The 18,376-nt window shown below is 42.6% G+C and overlaps 2 protein-coding genes across 2 annotated transcripts; one reads left to right on the top strand and one right to left on the bottom strand.

Moving 5' to 3' along the window:
- The first annotated feature begins 4,417 nt into the window (after positions 1-4,417).
- Positions 4,418-10,116, top strand: ZP2 (zona pellucida glycoprotein 2). The gene is made up of 18 exons (XM_061992026.1): positions 4,418-4,530; positions 4,610-4,683; positions 4,839-4,922; positions 5,010-5,104; positions 5,639-5,794; positions 6,145-6,189; positions 6,454-6,618; positions 7,087-7,183; positions 7,267-7,448; positions 7,863-7,992; positions 8,151-8,332; positions 8,412-8,503; positions 8,591-8,715; positions 8,970-9,159; positions 9,401-9,536; positions 9,620-9,716; positions 9,800-9,886; positions 9,971-10,116. Exons 1-18 carry the CDS (start codon positions 4,418-4,420, stop codon positions 10,114-10,116), a joined length of 2,196 nt encoding a protein of 731 aa, XP_061848010.1.
- Positions 10,117-16,489: 6,373 nt separating this feature from the next.
- On the bottom strand, positions 16,490-18,376 carry LOC104561948 (melanin-concentrating hormone receptor 1-like). The gene is made up of 2 exons (XM_010207823.2): positions 18,292-18,376; positions 16,490-17,484 (listed from the first exon to the last, which is right to left on the bottom strand). The coding sequence occupies exons 1-2, from the start codon at positions 18,374-18,376 to the stop codon at positions 16,490-16,492; spliced, it is 1,080 nt and encodes a 359-aa protein (XP_010206125.2).

Raw genomic sequence — 18,376 nt, 5'->3', positions numbered from 1 at the left:
CTATAGAAAAAAGGGATGTCCCAACCTCCTGACACCCACCCTTTAGATATTTATAAATGTTAATAAGATCTCCCCTCAATCTCCTCTTCTCCAGACTAAACAGCCCCAGTTCCTGCAGCCTTTCCTCATATGAAAGATGTTCCATTCCCCTGATCATCTTGGTGGCCCTGTGCTGGACTCTCTCCAGCACTTCCCTGTCCCTCTTGAGCTGAGGAGCCCAGAACTGGACACAGGACTCCAGATGAGTCCTTTCTAACCTATCATTTACTGGGTTACTGTATTTGAAAATTAGCCTTTCTCTACACAAACCTGGCATATTCATTAAGCTGTTTGTTATACACAGGTTGGTGTGAGGGTGGAATCAGACCTTTCGGGAACAGAGTGGTGTTCAGATAAAACTGTCAGCAGGTCCACAATTAACAGGCAAAACCACAGTCCAGTGTGTGATCCTTTGAAACACAAATTGCGTTTCATCAGAGAATCTTAAGGCACTTGGCAAATGCACATTCATCCAACAGGTACTGTAATCTCTGGTTTAGGTGCAAAAAATTCTGCAGAATTTCCTCAGGATAACATAGGGAAATCAAGAAATGGAAACACAAAGGGCCTGCACCCATTGCCCCAGCCCATGGTCCTTGCCAGGGCACTGTGGTCCTTGCTGGGGAAGAGATGTATCCAGTCTCCATCTCACATAATCACTTTATGCTTTAGAAACTATTTCCCCTGATTTCAGTGACATTAAGGGCTACCTCTATGAGTAGAAGCTGATGGAATTAAACGATGATTCAAATTTTTATGGTCAAAAGAATTACTAAGAATAAGCCATGTAAAAGGTCAGTTTTAAAACAGCAGCTGAGAAGAAATTGCTAAAAGATTACCTCCTGCTTAACAAAATGCTGCAGGCTATCTCCCATCCTGGTCATATTCACAATAGCTGCCAGATAAACCTTACTTTTTTGTCAAGCTGTTTTCAGTAGCTAACTGAATTAACCTGTATCTTAGAGAATCTAACCTCAGCAATTAGCAGTGAGGTTTTATCACTTATTATGCCCCTGTTACAGAAGCAGTAGCAATTGCAAACCAACTCATTGCCCAGAGTTGGTGCAATTACTGAATGGAGTGCCACCTCATTTAGTTCCCATAATGCCACCCATTTAATATGCTGGAGACCTCTCCAAATATTTCTCTCTTAATTATTTTCTCAGACAGGGATTGAAGAGCTCTTCAGGAGCAAACTTCTATCAACATTTTTCTTCCATGAGGACAAGGAGAGTCAGTCAGACCCTGTGACAGGTTTGAATCTTTGAATAAACAAGTTTAAGTAGGATTAAACCAAAGCCCTGCTTTTCCTTCATGTTATACACAGACACAGCCATCCCTGGTGCTATCCTGCCATCTCAGGGCAGTGATGAAGGGCTGTGCTTCACCCAGGTTAAACTTCAGCCCCACATTAGAATACAGTTTTACTGAGCCCTTTTTCAAGCTTCCTCCACTGCCATTAACACTTCTCTAATTAAAAATTGCAGTAATTTCTTCCATTTTCTCTTTAACCAAGCTCAGCACTGAGTTAAATGAACAGCTACTAGAAGAAACTACCTGTTGCAGAACAAAGACAGGTATTACATATTTTATGGGTTTGTATATTAGATTAGCTGTTTCTTGATGCCATTTAATTTTATTTCCTTTACTGAGCAGCATAAGCTGTTTCACTCTCAAGAGTGTAAAATAATCACCAAGGCACATACTGCATATACCACTGGTGCCTGGTAGAAGAGAGAAGACAGCGTTTTTCTTGCATGTTGGCATTTCATATCGTTTTCTATACCCACAAAAATGAGTTGGTGGCAAGAGAGACCTTGCCATTTTCAAGATTACTAATTTCTACTACAGGAGTACCTTCATTTGCTTCTCTGTTAATTAGTTCAGCACACAAACTGTTGATCTCAGAACGATTTTTATCATGCAACATCTGAAAATATTGGTTTTGGAGGAAAGTCACTTTGTATGATGAGAAGTGGGGAACTGTTGTTCCACATTTTAACTAGAAGTAAATTAAACCCCATGTCAATCGAAGAGAAGATCCAGGACTTTGTAAGCTTTGTTATTATTTATGTCACAAAAGTGAGCATCATTAAAAAAAGTAAGAAAAAAGAAAAGACCAAACAAAATCTCATCTGTTTCTGAACTCCTGGTATTCATTCATCTTTGCCCCAGCCAAAAACCTCAGCTTAAAATGAGATAAATGATTCAGCATCAGATGAGCTCAATTTCTCAGCCCAAATAGAGATTTTTCTTTTGAGACTAAAAATGGTGATCTTTTAAAACTCTCTGAGTAGTTAGAATGAAGCTTTTCTTTTTGAGTTTGAAAAGAACTTCAAAACCATTCCACTTCCAATTCAAATGTCTTACCAGGCTCGGGAGAAACTCTGTTGTGGTGGTACATGTTGTTGTAAGCTAATGAATTATTTAATTAGCAACTTGGATTTGTTGTTGGGTTTTGCTGTTTCTGTGATTATTGCTCTATTTTTTTGAGAACTATCTTAACATATTACCAGCTAAATAAATTATCTAGATTGAAAGACTACAGCCTCATTAGTTACATTGTTCTTGATAACCCAGAGCCCGGCCTGAGCAGCAATGTTGTTATGCCATCTGTTTTGCATAGGCATTATTCAACACAACATTTCCTCATCACAACTTTTATAAACACAAATGTGGTATAGTAAAGGCCATACAAGGGGAGGCAAGCGAGTCTCTGCTTGCCTAATGAGATCCTTGGAACTAATGGGCTCAGAGAAGAATGAAATGAGTCACACAGGGTAATTGTGGCTACAGAATTCAGAGATGACCACAACACTGAAACAACCATAAAAGCTTATTTCTTCATGCTTTAGTGTGGCAAAACTGCTGTGCCTGAAGACATTGTTGCTGGATGTGCTCTTGAGCAGCCTGTTCCCACACATGGGCTGAGTGTGACCCAGTCTGTTCTGTTCCAGACCCCTCCTGATGTGATCATTGTTCAGCTGTGCCAGTGCCCGAGTCAGGGCTCCAAGGGCAGCCTTTGCACTCTGCCTGCCTGTGCCATTTCAGAAGCCAGGCCCTAATCAACAGGGAAATACACTGAAAATGGAAAGGCAATAAAGCCAACTTTACCAAAGCCCTGTCTTTTCTCACCTGCACACCTTGATGCCCAGCCATACTGGGTGCATAAAATCAGAATGGGAGGCTTCTGTAGTGCTGGAAGCAGTGACATTTTCTGTTGTATCATAGTGACATTTGCAATAAGTTTTTTTCTGGGAGTGCTCAAAAGCAGATATCCTGACCTGATATTTGAGCTGTTTGCATTACTGAAGCTGTTTTCCTGGGATTTTTTTTCCTTGCCCCCATAATGTCATCATCAGGGCTACAACCAGTCCCAAGGAAAGCCATGCTGAGGTCATTGGTGTCTCAAATGCTGTCCTGCTGCCAGTGTGAGGGACAGGAACAGCCAAAGCCCACAGAAAAGTGCATCTATGCTGAGGTGATCTCTGTGTCCAGAGATGATGTACCATACCCCGGTGCTTGGGGGTGCTCAGCAATGCTCTAGGGCAATGCCTTTTTTTCCAAGTAAAAAAAGAAAAGCAGAGAACTGAAAGAGGAGACCTTGCAGAAAAAAATATGAAAGCCACAGTGACAGTTTTGTCTTTCAGGGCATGAATTGACTTCTTTACCTGTAATTCAGGCCACAGTTATCATTACAGCTTTCAACAGCTCAGGTGAAATGGTCATGCTTTCTCTGGAGCTTAAGCTGCAAATACAGACATGTCAACTGAAGCAACAACTAGTTATTTTAGCACACCCTGATAAATTGTATCTGAAATCAAAAGCATTGGAGAAGCTGAAAGATAACATAAATCAGATTGTTTTCTTTCCATGCTACTTCCCTACATGGCCCAACCAAAACCTCCAAAGATCTTCCAGTCTGAAGATCTGATCTAGGACTTCCTTTTAGAAAGATCCTTCTAGGATCTTCCTTAACCTGATGCTCATGTTTTCCTCCTAATTAGATCTATATCAGCATTGCCGTTTTGCCCATACGGGGGAACAAAATATTCTCAGTTATATTCAAATCTGCCAGTGGAATTATTTTAAACATCAGAAAATGAAAGTGGCACAGAAGTCTCTTTATAAAAAAGAACTACCAAAAGATGTGATTTTTTTTCTATGAAGCACCTGGCAAGGGAATAAAATGAGTACAATATCAGAGCAAAACAACCCCACCTTAAAACCAGAAGGAAACAGTAATGCATGACAAAGACTTAATATAGCCTTGAGGTCTCCTGCAGCTCTCTTCACAGCAAGCAGCTTGCATCTCAACAAGTGTCAGGTGCAAGCTGTCTGTCTCCTGGGCAGCAGAAAGGCTACACCTGTGTGGAGCATGAACCAAGTCCTATATAATCCTCCTTGGGAAGCCAAAGAACAAGCTGGTGGTGGCAGTGAGAAGATGGGTTTGTTTGTGAGACAGCACTCCTTGAGTAACTCAAGGATGTGGTAAGTGGGGTTGAAGAAGGGGGATGAGTTCTGTTTCTTTCCTTGCTTTTTCTCTCATTTAGTCCTCTTTTGCTTTCAGGTTGCTGCTCCTGTTTGCCTTTTTGCCGCTCTTAGCCCCTTGTGTTGGTAGCCTGGAGGATCAGGATCTCTTGGGTAATGAGATCTGGACTGGTAGGGGTGTGGATGTGGGCTTTAGGCTTGCAAGGTACCAAGGGAGCTCTCAATTGGAGCTGTGTAGCTGGAGGGCTTGCAGGGTATACATCTGCAGGAGGGAGATGGTGGATCTGATGGTGGTCTTTCTTCTCCAGAGACTGTGACTTGTCATGGGAATGGGATGGAAGTTGAGTTTTCCAGAGAGATTGGCAACTTCTCCTGGCATGTGTGTGTTGTTGGTATGTATTGCTACTGCCATGGTCCTTTCTGCTGTAGTCTGAAAGCAGATAACTACCTGAAGGGCTAACTTTCTACCTTCTCTCCAGATGTGGATGGTGAGGAGCTAGTGTCCTGTGACCCAGCTGTGGATTATGAGAGGATCTTACTTAGTGTTCCATTTGTCAACTGCACTAACCTGGAGGTAAAAGACTCTTAATCCTGTGAAGCTGATGTGATGGAGTGTGGAACTCTCATTTGTTTTCCCTAGCCAAGACTGGGTTTAATAGGGATTTCTAGTTCTAACCTAATTTTAACTTTCTTCAAGAGTGAAAATACTTAAGCTCCTGATAAGTTAAAACTCTTCTGGAAGAGGAGTTCATGCCAGAACCTGAAAACAAATCACCAAAATATGTGTTTGTTTAATTGTGGATTAAAACCTCTCAGACACTGCTGTATATGTTGTGTTCTCCTGCAAAGAAATTGAGCTACTTTGAAGGATGTATTGTAGGGAGAAGGTCCAGACTGAAGCATTTCGGAGCAACACCTGATTTACATGTGACCTCATGCCTTTCCAGGGAACTTGTTTTCCCTAGAGTTGTTACTTTAAAAATTAGTCTTTGCACTGTTACAAACACTTAAACTAACTCTTAAGTTAGATTTTCATCTTGATGTCTTTTAGTTGTACTCATACTGTGATGGGTACTGATTCCTCTTTCTAAATGTTTCTTGCCTATAGCATGGTCAGCACCAGCTAAGACTGAGGCTGATGGTGAATGACACAATGGGAGAGGAGATGAATGTTACCTACAGTGCTCACTGCAATAGTACTCATGAAGATGAAATCATTACTCCTTTTATTGGTGTAACAAACTGTACCAAAGACTTCATGGCAGTAAGTAGAGAAATTGGGGTGGGAGGTGGGGGTATAGATCCTACTTGCAGGATGGCTATGTTCTGGAATTGTGTGGCTAGGATCTGCAGGATGCTGAGGCAAGCTCTAGCCAGCTTCAGGGAGGTCTGTTGGCTGCATGTCTGTCTTGGCATAACCACTAGCTCTTTGAAGAGCTAGTTTGCAAATGGTAATTTATGATGCACATGGTTGGGCACCAGCCCTATGGTGGGGGAAATTGGATACTGGTGCCAGCTTTCTGCTTTGGAGAACTACTGTAGAGGCTTTTTTTAAGTTGTAGAGTTGTTGCCTGCTGTCTGTTCATGTGGTCTAACCCTTGTGCTGTGTTTCAGGTTACTTTCCCAAGACTCATTCCAAGCATCAGTGATGAGCATTTGGTATGTGTTTTCTGTCTAGCAAAGAGAGGGTGAGAGAATGCCTGGGTTTTGAACTGGAACTAAGCCTAATGCCTCCAAGCTGGAGTAGCTCCCTTCCTGGGGTACTTGCATCTTGTTGGGAAAACTAACTCTCTGAAATCAGTATAGGGAATTTGAATGTGAAACTTATTAGATGGCAGCCCTACAGGGTGAAGAATTGTTACACCTTACTGCTCCTGTGTGGCTGGGCCTTCCTTTCCTCAGCAAGCATCTCCTGTTTTGCAGGCTCCAGCAGCTCCAATGACCTGGTCTCTGTCAATTGATGATGGAACAAGAATACATCAGTTGAGCCTTGGGCAAGCCATGCAGCAAGGCTATAACTTTATAGCTGATGGTCATAACCTGATCATTCAGGTGGCCTTTACTGCCACTGGTGTTGTCTCGTACAAGGTAGGTGCAGAAAGAACTGACCCAAATGAGATGCCTAGCCTCTGCTAGAGCAGCACTCTCTCCCTCCTTTAGACCTGTGGAAAGCACTTGCTGGTCGTGGCCAGAGCTGATGTCAAGCTGATGCAGTGCTGTGCCTAGCTGATGTGGGCAAAACTATTTGTGCTCAGCTGTCACTGAACTGCCCAGCCCTATAAAATAGGGTAGCACTGCGTGCAGCTCAGACAGCAGCACAGCTGATGGGCATCTACACAAACAGAATGCTGGCTATACCCTGTCCCGTGAATGCTGGACTGGCAGTCTCAGGAGCAGATCCTTTTTTGAAAGGATGGTGAGATGGGAAGAGAACTGTTGTTGCAAACACTAATAGCTGCAGTCCTGAACCAGATATAATATGTGGCCCTGTGGGTTTGGTTTTATGATGGATCCTCAGCTGAGCACACTCTAATAGAGCTCTGTTGTCTCTGTCAGCATAATGATAAGATGCTCTACACTGTGGCATTCGAACTTGTGCATGGCCCTCCTGAACATAGACTGACTGTGGAGTCAAGAATGCTTTGTGCACCAGGTAATGCATGGAGGAAGTCAGAACCTGGCCTGTTTCTGTCTTGGGGAAACTGGTGCTATATGTAACAAAGTTGTTATCTGCAGGACCAGCAATCTGTAATGCAACACACATGACTGTTGTCATCCCAGCCTTCCCAGGAACTCTTATGGCTGTGGGTATAGAGGATAAAACCATTCCCATGGAAGAGCTTCAGGAAAATGGAATTGCTCTGGACACAGAGAAAGGGGTCAAGCTTCATATTAGCAAGGGAGTCCTGAAATCCAGGGTGAGTTCTGAGCCTCATGTCACCAGCAGCTGGTACAATCACAGTTCCTTGGTCCTCACTAAGAACCAGAACACAACAGCTTTGACCTTGACTAAGCACCTGTCAAAACAACTGTGTGCCCTGTGGCTGGCAGTTGTGAATAAGATGAATGCAATCTGACTTAAAATAGGCTGGCATCATTCAAAGGTAACTTGAGTTGCATGAAGTATCTTGGCAAAAACAGATGCAGGTGGAAGTATTCCTCTTGGAGTGGGTTAGTATTTGGTAAGCCTGGAGCAACACAAGTTAACAAACTATCTGAGTGTGAAGAGCACAATGGCCTTGGGACAAGCTGAAACATCTCTTTAACACATGCATGTGTTTAAAATTCATTCTTGTAGTTATATTTCAAGAAAGTATCTCTTTGTCTTTCAGCTACATGGGGAGAGCTGCACAGGGCTTCAGTCCTACATGTCCTCTTTGAAACTGGCTTTTGACTTCTACGGGGAGACTGTGGTAATGGTGATGCATCCTGAGTGTCCCTGTGACCAGCACTCACCAATAGGTATGTGACTCCTGCAGTGGACTTGACTCAGATAGTAATCCCTCAGCATGGATTGTTTTAGAGCTAGTCCTTCACAGGGAAGTGTATTTCTAGCCAGAGCACTGCTTTTGGCATATCAAGCTCTCTGGCATGACAATATGGCTGCACTTCTGTTTCAGCTGCTGTATGCACCCAGGATGGGTACATGGATTTTGAAGTCCTTGCTGACAGTACTATGCCACCAATAGACTTGAATACACTTAAGCTCAGAGATGCTGTGTGCCGGCCAGCCTTCAAGTCATCTTTGAATGATAGGGTTTGGTTTCATGTCCCACTGAATGGATGTGGGACCAGGTATTGGGTAAGTGTAGCCAGGGTTAACATAGAGGAGGGCTTTATGCATTGGAAATGTGCTGACTAATGCTGTTACTTATCATCAGTTTGATGGGGAGAAGATTGTTTATGAGAATGAGGTGAGAGCATTATGGGCAGACCTTCCACCACGCAGGATCTCAAGGGACAGTGAACTCAGGTGTGTCTGGAGACCTCTTTCAGTAATACTTTTTCCTGAATATCCTATATGTGAACCTAATACTTATCTGATCCTTCCCTGTTGCAGGCTAACAGTCCTGTGCTCCTTCAGCAACGGTGATGCCTCCCTCACTATAAGGGTAAACAACCGTCCTCCTCTGGCTGCTTCAATGAACAAAGGTGCCCTCTCCTTAGTTCTTCTAAGCTACCCAGGTAATGCTGATTCTGGGCTCAGATGGCTGGAAAGAAACTAGACCTTGTGGGAGGGAGGGTGTAAAAGTAAACTGTCCTGGTGTGTCAACTTCTAGTTACCTAATGTGCTTCCATGTTGAGTCAGTTGCATTAAATCTGTGACTCTAGGACAAACTGCAGCTGGTGGTCTGGCTGTTGTTGAAGAGCTCCAGACCCAGAGTTTCTTCAGGACTCTTTGCACACTGACTTGTGTAACAAGGCTTTGGTTGTTGCAGAGGACTCGTACAGGCAGCCATACCATGATGACCAATACCCAATAGTAAGGTATCTACGGCAGCCCATCTTCCTGGAAGTCCAGGTCTTGAATCGCAATGATCCCAACCTCCAGCTGGTATTGGATGACTGTTGGACAACAGCTTCACCAGATCCAAGCTCACTTCCCCAGTGGGATATTGTTGTTGATGGGTAAGTGCCCTGCCAGAAAAAGAAACACTTCTTGTAGTGGGAGGGAGGATTCACTAACTCTCAGCTGCTCTCTTCTCCCCTTAAGAACAAAGCCCCATGTTCAATGGCTTTGAGGTGTCCTGGTATGCTGGAACCTGTAGGAAGATAGTGGCACCTCTACCTTGATCTTTAACCTGCTGGTTAGAAGAAATCTAAACTTCCTCTCCCTTGCTGTCCTAACTTGCTTTTTGCCTACTGGCAGGTGTGAGTATGACCTGGACAGCTACAAGACTGTGTTTCATCCTGTGGGGCATGGTGTCAGCTATGCTAACTATCGCCAAAGGCTGGAAGTCAAGACTTTTGCCTTTGTTTCTGGTGATAAAGCCCTTCCTGGCCTAGTAAGTGACATTCTCTTTATACTTGGAGCACTAAGCAGGAGTAGTTGTCTCAAAATGAGTGGACCTCTCATTCTCTGTCCTAGGTATACTTCCACTGCAGTGTTCTGATCTGTGATCGTTTTCAACCAGACTCTCCTTTGTGCATAAGAAGATGCCCCAGGCCATCTAGAAGCAAGCGAGGTAATGTGCAAGCAGATCTTAGATTGTACTGATCTAAGGTAACTTGCTGTGCTACACTATTCACCTTCATGTTACTGTTGTAGACAGTGGGATGCTAGGTGAGAACTCTGCAATGGTGAGCTTACAGGGTCCTGTCCTCCTTGTGCCAGAAGAATGGTCTGCAACCAAAGGTACTAAGACAATGTGATGTTTATGTATGTTGCTTAGGTTTAGTAGAGATGTCTCTCCAAATTACCTTTGTGCTTTCTTTGTAGGGAGCACTCTCTTGAGCAAGGAGGCATGGGCTGGCATTACAATGACTGCTGTGGGTATTCTCTCACTGGTGGCCACAATGCTACTATTTTTGGCTTTACTTAAATGCCTAAAGAGAAGAACATCTGTGCTAAATGTGATATCTTAATGTATTTTTTTTACAAATAAACTTGGAGCAGAAATGTGACTGCAAGGCTTCTGGATGAGTTGTATAGCTGTGGAGTCACTGCTGGGTAGCATTCAAGGAGCTAGACTAGGCTAAGGTGTGTGTATGTCTGACTGAGCAGTGGCACCACTCTCAATGTCTTTGATTGGAGTTCTGCTGTCACTTAAACAGCATATAAGTGAGGTTTCTATGTTGTAACTATCTAGGTAGTAAAGCTTTCCCAGATACAAAAGAGAAAGAACAGATCTCAGTATCACCATGCTCCCTATCTATAAGCTTTAAGGCTTCCCTGTGGAGGATATCAGCATTATGGAAAGGGAAGCACAGAGGCAGACAGTTCCTAATGATTGATAAGCACATAAATGCATTTTTAGGCTCAGAGTTTGGAAGTTAAAACTCAAGCTTTTTAAGTACTTCTCTAATGCTTTTTCTGCAGAATGGTACTGTATTGCAGTGGTGGTCAGCCAGGGATAATGGGGTGCTTTGAAAAACACTAGCTTTAAAATCAAAAAGCCTATCTGAGGCTCATGAATAGACTTGTTCATTAGTAAGAAGTTATTTCTGTTCTACTCTTAGGCTCTCAGTCATTTCATGTGATAAACTTTTAAGGTTAATTATTGATTGCAGAAAATGTCAACTGAATCCACTTGAGGTTTGTTGCCTTTACTTTTCTTGTGGCTTTCTGCTACCTGTCAGGGCAGAGCATGTTCAGTGTAGCACTTGTACTCTGTTCACTATTCATCTATCATGTGTTCTTTCTCTTAAAGCCAGATCTTCAGTGATGAGATATTAATGACTATCACAGAATTTGGAGTGCTTTTGTTCTGAAATCTTCCACTGCTGTGTTGTGCTCTTTTGGGCTTTGCAGGTAACTTCCTTTTTGAAATGCTTATCAAATGCTTTTGTTCACAACTCTAATTCTGTTCAGTTGTGTTTTTTTAAAAAAATCCATGTTGTGTCACCATCTGCAGCATGTGCAGCTCTTCCAGCTGCTCTTGTCAGTGTGAACTCTGTGCTGCAGCTGGGGATTGAGAATGTGGCTTTAAATCTGCTAGCTACACCCAGTACTTGTTTTAGAACTTCACTGGAAAAAAAAACGACCCACCTTTCTCCTTCCTATGTGACTCATAATTACAGAAGGTATTTTGAGGAGTGTTTATAGTGAAGCTGGAGCATACCTCTTCTGACCACAGCAGTCTTGAGGAACACTAGGAAAACCAAGGTGGGACTCTTCCTGCTGCCAGAGCTCATCTGGTGGACAGATGTTCCAAGGTCACTTCACAGGAGTACTCAGGAGTGTGTAACTTTTGGGTCTTTGAAAAGTGAGGGATGAAAAAGGTGTGGGTAGCAGACAAAACTGTCTTGTCAATAATACATATTGAAGAGTTTTACTAATGGTTGGAAGAGAACCTGTTCATACCTATTTTTCCCCTCTCCTCCTGCTTAAGAGGAAATTGAATCTTAGAGAAAGGTGTATAACAAATCTGTGAGTTTGTCTCTTATTTACATGCAAATGTTTCTAATCTGTACAAAACCCAAAACTCTTCCAATTACTTTATCAGAATAGTACATAAAGACTTCCCATGTTACTTTTTGGTATTTGCACTATTCATATTCTTTTCCTGACAAAGTCAAGCTTTGGGTTTGAGATGTTGCTCTTCTCTACTCAAATTTGGAAAACATTTCTGTAAGTTTGCAGAAAATTACTGTGTGACCATATAAAAACCTAATAGTGTTTTGGCAGCTAAGCAGGGTTTAACTGCATATTTAGTCTACAGGCAGAGAATGGAGAGGTCAATACTACCTTTGCTTTGATTGTGTCACACTAACTCCATTACATTTCACTAGACCTGCAGTTTCCCTGTTCCTGCTAGATTACAACTGATTTCTGGTCCCCCAGGAGTTAATAAGAACAGCTGTTAAATTGAGCTTTAACTTTCTTCCCCTGCAGTCACCAGTGTCAGTTTCTGTGCTTATTGCCTTTACTTGTGTGATTCATTCCTTTTGCCTTTTTCATACAAAAATAGTACTTTTCAGGGGTAACTCCCCTTCTGTAGCCATAAGTGAAGAAACTGCACTAAAGTAGTGACAGACCTCCTGAAGTGCTGAGTTTAGTGAAGTACTGTGGTACTTCTCTTTCAAACACTTAAATGCTTGCTTTGAATACAGTTCCAAATATGTCAGAAATCCTTCATCCTAGAGCTGGTAACAGAGAGAAAGCACTCTAGTCACTAAAGACTTGTTTCATCCCTCAGTCACACAAACACCTTAGATCTTTAGTTTCAGGATCCATTCAGGGAAAAGTAAGACTTTTCTTTGTGTAACTTGGCAAGAAAGGTGATTGAGCTCAACTTCAGCATGGCAAAAAATACAGTAATTAGTGTTTTGTTGAAAGGTCAGTTTATGTTTTCAAAATGTCACTGTAGTTCCTCACTGCAGCTTTCAATATAGACAAGGGCAGTAATACCTGTAGATATAAGAGTCCTTTTGAAGCGAGGCAGTTTCAGTCATGCAATTATCCTTTTTATTTTGTGTTCTGTACACATTGCCTTACATAGACAAGGAAATGAGGCATAAAAATACAGCTGCATCTGACAGAATGGAAAGAAATGAAAGTGCTGTGATGGGCTGAGTGTAACAGCCCTAGGTTAAACATTGTCTGGCAACTTTGTGTAAGCAGAGTGATGGTAACAAGTCCAGTTCTGTTCTCCATGTGTGCAAGGCTTCAGATCAAGGCAGTGGACCAAATCTTCTAATGTTAATTGCCAAGCATGCTGTGCACAAGTAGCACGGATCTAGGGTCTCCTCTGTCACAGCTGCATGCCCTTTAATCTTTATTAAAGATACAACAGTTTTCAGGGTACACTTTTCTAAATAGTACTGAACATGATCATTAGAAAGGCTTTATGCTGTTGTGCACAGTTAGTGTCAACAGAAATACAATGAAACTATAAATTTCACATTTGAGCTATTTGCTTGCAAGTCACTCCTAATATCAGCAGCCTCCTAGGGGTTAGGGTTGAAATGACTGCTTAAGTGGTTTGCTGGATGATAGTCTGCTATACTCAAGTCCTGTTGACTTAACAGTTGGATGGAATATGAAGTATTTCTGCAAAAGCTAGAGAAGTGGTGCTTGATGAAGAGTGATTATGTACTTGGCAGTACATAGTACTTAACTATATGGGCTTTTAGCTCTTTTGAGACAAACAAGGCTCATATCCTTAACATTTCCCCATCTTCCTCCTTATTCCGAACTGTAGGACAAAATTGCTGCACTTTCAGGAACACGAGTGTTTCCTTGTTTCTCATTACTGGATAGAGTTTGAGCCTCTGTTCCAGGATGGTTGGCACTTACTAAATACTACTAAACTGGCTGTTATGTGAACACTAAAAAAAACCCACAAACTAGACAACATTCCCATGAACCGAAGTACTTCCTATATAAGTTACACATCGGAGTCTGGAGACTTTATTTTTTTGCTAGTGGGGGTATTTAAAATACCTCACCTCTGCTCCTTTTACTAAGGATGAAAGCTTTGCTTTTGCTCTTTGACTTCTGTCTCTGGTGCTGCTAGTCTTACTAGTTGAGGAGGTGAGACAGAGTATGCACACTCATAACCATTCAGAGCAAAAGGAAGGTGGTTCTTGCCCAATTCCTGTCCCTGGCTAATACTGTCTGCTTAGGGAAAGACTGTCAAACATTGCATGTGAGATCTTGCTCTAGTTTCTGAAATCACTATAGTTCTCCCAGGGTGGTTCAGCTCTCAATGAAAAGAGAATACATTGGTATTATAGGGGAAGTTTGAATACTCCTGTACCTTCCTTAAATCAAGCAAAACACAGGACTGTTTTTACTCTAAATTGTAAATAATTTACATTGGAACCCAGCCACATGCATTCCTTTCCTATTCCTGGGTGACTGATAATGTTTCTCAGTTCCCTGTTAAAGTGTGGTAACTGTGGGAGTTTTAAGCTCCCTTTAAAAATTCAAAAGACTTCTTTATTGCCTTCAGGCCTGATCTCCTTCTCCTGTCACACAGGAGTGTGAGTGGTGATGCAGCAAGAAGAGGCGCAGGAAAAGAATCAGTGAACCTGCTGCATGTAGAATTGATACTGGAGCATCTGCAGCTTGGGCTCAAGCAATGACTTCAGGAACTGTAGCAAAGTTGGCTGCTCCAAATCTCTTTTAAAAGACGTGGTAGTTTGGGGGTTGTTTAGGATGTAGCAATCCCTGTTGTTACAATGCTGTAGCCCATTGAGGCATGTTTGTCTGAAGCAAGGACCCAGGAGCTAGGTCCGTGGGGTTAGGTAGATTGAGGACTCGTCTGGGAATGGTCACTTTCCTACCAGGCTGCTGCTGTTCTGTAGGAAGATGAGAGCACCTGAGAAAATGGGACCTTGGCCCCATCTCCCTGGCCTCTCTTGCTAAGGACTTCTTAGTCCTACTGCAATGTTTAATAATTAAAAACCCCAAACAAATCAACCTATACCCTTATTTGAGGGATGGCCTTACTCTTTCCAGTAAAAACACCAAGTCTATGCTAACCTAGCTTTATTTTTTATCATATTTCTAGCAAAAAACATGCTGATGGAGTGATGGCACAGCACTGAAAGCAAATCTTATTAAAAGACATGATCAGAAGCTTTAAAATGACAGTGATTGACTGATAAACATGCAAAAGTCAGGGCAGTAGGAGTGAAACTAGTCTGGTTACCTGCTGGTAACTGAGAATTCACTGTTTTAACTCCTGTATAAGTGCTGATGACAGAATGAATCACATAATGAAAGATTGATTTAAAGGGCAGAAAGAAATGGTTGAGGCAGAGCCAAAGGGTGCTGGGATAAACTTAGTTGCTTCAGTATCTGCTGAATTTATTAAGCAATGTCTGCTCTCTTCAGTAAAAGATGAGTGTGAAGGAAATTCAGGGAAGGGGGTAGATCTCTCCAACTGTGTATCCACATATGAGCTGTGGGCTAAAGTTACTTAAGATGGGTGACAAGCTGTTGGAGCCAGTCTTGCCTCAGGGATTGCTGGCTATGTGAATTTGTAATAGCTGTTGGCTGAATTAACATACCGTTAAAATAAATGGCCTCTGGATATGTGATGAGGTAGAGATAAAGATTCCTCAAGTTAGAATGCCTATAAATAATCACAGGCAGCTTGCTTTATTTGCAAGGCTGATGTTTGTTTGCTTCATAGGGGAAGGGATGAATTAAGTTTGTAACTTTTGATTTATTAAAGTTAAAGCAGGTTGTGAGTTGTAGCAGCTGAGTACTCTTGATAAAGAATTTGGCCTTTATGATCTCTTGAAAATACTTTTAAAGCAGCTTTAATTGGATCTACTGCAAAGAGGCAAATGTTATTTTAAAACACAAGTGTGTATAAACTGTTTTTGTCTTTTTTTTTTCCTGGATGTAGGTGCCTGCTATTAGTAGAATAAGAATGTTTTAAAACTAAATTGCACTGGTCTTGGTTGCCATATGCAGCAGAGATTTTTAGTGCCAGAGAATGGATGCTCAGTGGTTGCTACTGTCAAGTTTTTCTAGGGTTGCTCAAGACATGACAAACTTAGGTTGAACAATATGTTTCAAATGTGCATTTACTGAAGGATTGTTACTAGCTGAGGAAACACAACAATGGTATGCATGTGCACATGATACACTACTAACAATGAGAAATTATTCTGTGTTCTTTTCTTGAATGCAGTTAAGATCTAATTTCTACTGCAAAGCAACTTGTTGACTTAGATACTCAAGTTAAACAGTCACTGTTCTTCCCTAACGAGATGATACAGACCTGTCAGTGACTGAGAATCATCAGTCTGGTTCCTTTTAATTTGCTGGGTTTCTTGACAATTGCTGACTCTGGCAAATGGGCAGTTCTGTTTGGTTCTGAAGTGACAGAACACTGTTGATGCCTTACCTGCTGTTAAACATGTCATGGAGCTGGTGTGTGAGAGGAGAGGAAAACATGATTGTTCTACAGTTCAAAACCTTTGTAAAGCATGTCATGTTCCTGAGCCATATTTCAAGGGGAAGAAAAATCTAAAGCAGTCCCAATTCCTTCTTTGCTCTCTGGTGATCTTAAAGCAAGAAATAAACTTTCAAGTCTACCTACCATTCTGGGAGGTTCCCACTTACGGGAATGTCACTCATAGCTGTCAGGGAAGATGTGAATATGAGCACAGTGCCAAACAGAGCTTCTGCCCAAATGGAGACTTTGTCTCCAGGCCAAGTAAAGGTCTATTCCATATGAGATGGGGTGTGTAGTGCTCAGCCACCTGCTGCTGCTTGTGTGTTTCTTTAGGAAGAGTGGCTACTTCTGGGAGCATGCTCAAATGACTGTGGCTCTTGCTACCTGCCAGAGATGGTCACCAAATGCAGTAGTGGCTGCCCTGACTCAGTCACATCCTCCCGGATGCTCTTGCTCCCACTTGGGGAAATCTGTCCTGCAGCTGCTGGCCTCACAGGTACCCCAAGCCGCCTCTGGAAGTTTTGGCCCAGAAAGATGTAGATGAAGGGGTTCAGACAACTGTTGGCATAACCCAGGCTGATAGCCACATTGTAGGCATAGTAGAAAGGCAGGGTGGGGTGAGTCATGGCTAGCTGGACCAGTTGCAGGATGTGGAAAGGGGCCCAGCAAGTGAAGAAAGCCAGACAAATAGCAATGGCTGTGCGGGTCAGTCTCTTGGTTCGAGCCCTGGTCCATTTTTGGCTCATCAGTGCTTCTGAAGACCTGGCCATCTTGAACAGAATCCTCCTGTAAGCCACTGTGATGAGGGTAAAAGGGATGGCAAAGACCAGGAAGAACTGATAAAGAGTATACCAATAAATGTCCCTCTGGGGATCTGGCAGAAGGATCCCACAGCCTAGCAGACCCCCAGGCAAAGGGATGAGCTGAGCATACATCCACACAGGTGTGATGCTGAGGAAGGAAAGGGCCCAGAGCACACAGATGACAAAGATTGCCACACGGGGCTTCCTGAAGCGAGTGGAGGTGAAGGGGTAGACAGTGGCCAAGTAGCGGTCGATGGACATTGCAGTGAGAATGTAGGTGCTGGTGAACTGACTGTTGGCATCCAGGGCAGTGATGATTGTGCACATTGTCTCCCCAAAGTGCCAGGCTCCATTTCCCAGTAGCTGGTGGATGAGGAAGGGCATGCCCAGGAGGAAGAGCAGGTCCACCATGGAGAGGCTGATGATGAAGATATCTGGGACGCTACTGCTAGGGCCAGATTTCTTTAAGACTGTACAGATAACCAGGCTGTTACCAATGATGCCCAACAGGCAGATAATGCCAAACAGGGTGGGCATGATGAAGGTGCTATAGCTCATCCTGCTGGGATCACCTGCAGAGACAAGTATAGGCAGGAAAACAATCAGTCAGCTGTGCCAAAACCATGGCTGAGGGCATGCCTTGTAGATATTCTGGCTTTTAACAGACAAAGAGTGCTGACAATGCAAACAATAACTGATTCCTCAGGCATGGGTGAGGTGAAGTGCTTTGTGGGGCTGAGGCACTTTCTCATGTATATTCACAAATACACATGTTAAAATGTGTCTCTAATCAAATGTGCATACACCCCCCTCTTCACTTTATGCGTACAAACACATCTTAACAAGAAAATGAAGGAGCATCAATATCTATCACTCCACACAGGTGCATTTAGATTCTTTCAAAGGCACATGTACACAATGACTGTCTCAACACTATTCTCAATTATGTCCAATACTAGGACAAGAGGCAGTGGATACAAGTGGGAACAAAAGAGGTTTCAAAGAAACACAAAGAAAAACCTCTTCACTGTGAGGGAGCACTGGAAGGGGCTACTCAGATGGGTTGTGGAGTCTCCTTCTCTAGAGACATTCAAAACCCACCTGGATGAGCTTCTGTGTGACCTACTCTAAGTGGTCCTGCTCTGGCAGGGTGGTTGGACTGGGATGATCTTTCAAAATCCCTTCCAACCCTTAAGATTCTGTAATACACCTATTCACCTCTCTGATACATTATTCAACTGAATGGACAATAAACTCCATATCCAGGCTTTTTTTCAAAACTATTTTGAAAGTGACTTTTTCCTCCCCTTCCCCTGCATACACTTACTATAGTTTAATATACTAATGTATATTTTCACTTACCTCTTTATTGCACTTACCAGGCAGAGAAAAGTTTGGAACATCCTTGGAGCTGTTTGGGATGCAGCCGTTCAAGCTCTCTCTGTAATTAGCTTTAAAATCCAT

This window comes from Colius striatus, chromosome 3 (genome assembly GCF_028858725.1).
Source record: "Colius striatus isolate bColStr4 chromosome 3, bColStr4.1.hap1, whole genome shotgun sequence".
Classification (NCBI taxonomy): Eukaryota; Metazoa; Chordata; class Aves; order Coliiformes; family Coliidae; genus Colius; species Colius striatus.
Note: the sequence above shows the minus strand (reverse complement) of the source record. Positions and strands in the feature narration are given on the sequence as shown.

Coding starts and splice junctions, on each gene's coding strand:
- ZP2 (XM_061992026.1), top strand. CDS start 4,418: ATGAACCAAGTCCTATATAATCCTCCTTGGGAAGCCAAAGAACAAGCT. Junction 8,333..8,411: donor GATGTGGGACCAGGTATTGG/GTAAGTGTAGCC, acceptor ACTTATCATCAG/TTTGATGGGGAGAAGATTGT. Junction 9,887..9,970: donor AGAATGGTCTGCAACCAAAG/GTACTAAGACAA, acceptor CTTTCTTTGTAG/GGAGCACTCTCTTGAGCAAG.
- LOC104561948 (XM_010207823.2), bottom strand. CDS start 18,376: ATGGATTTTAAAGCTAATTACAGAGAGAGCTTGAACGGCTGCATCCCA. Junction 17,485..18,291: donor TCCAAACTTTTCTCTGCCTG/GTAAGTGCAATA, acceptor TTGTCTCTGCAG/GTGATCCCAGCAGGATGAGC.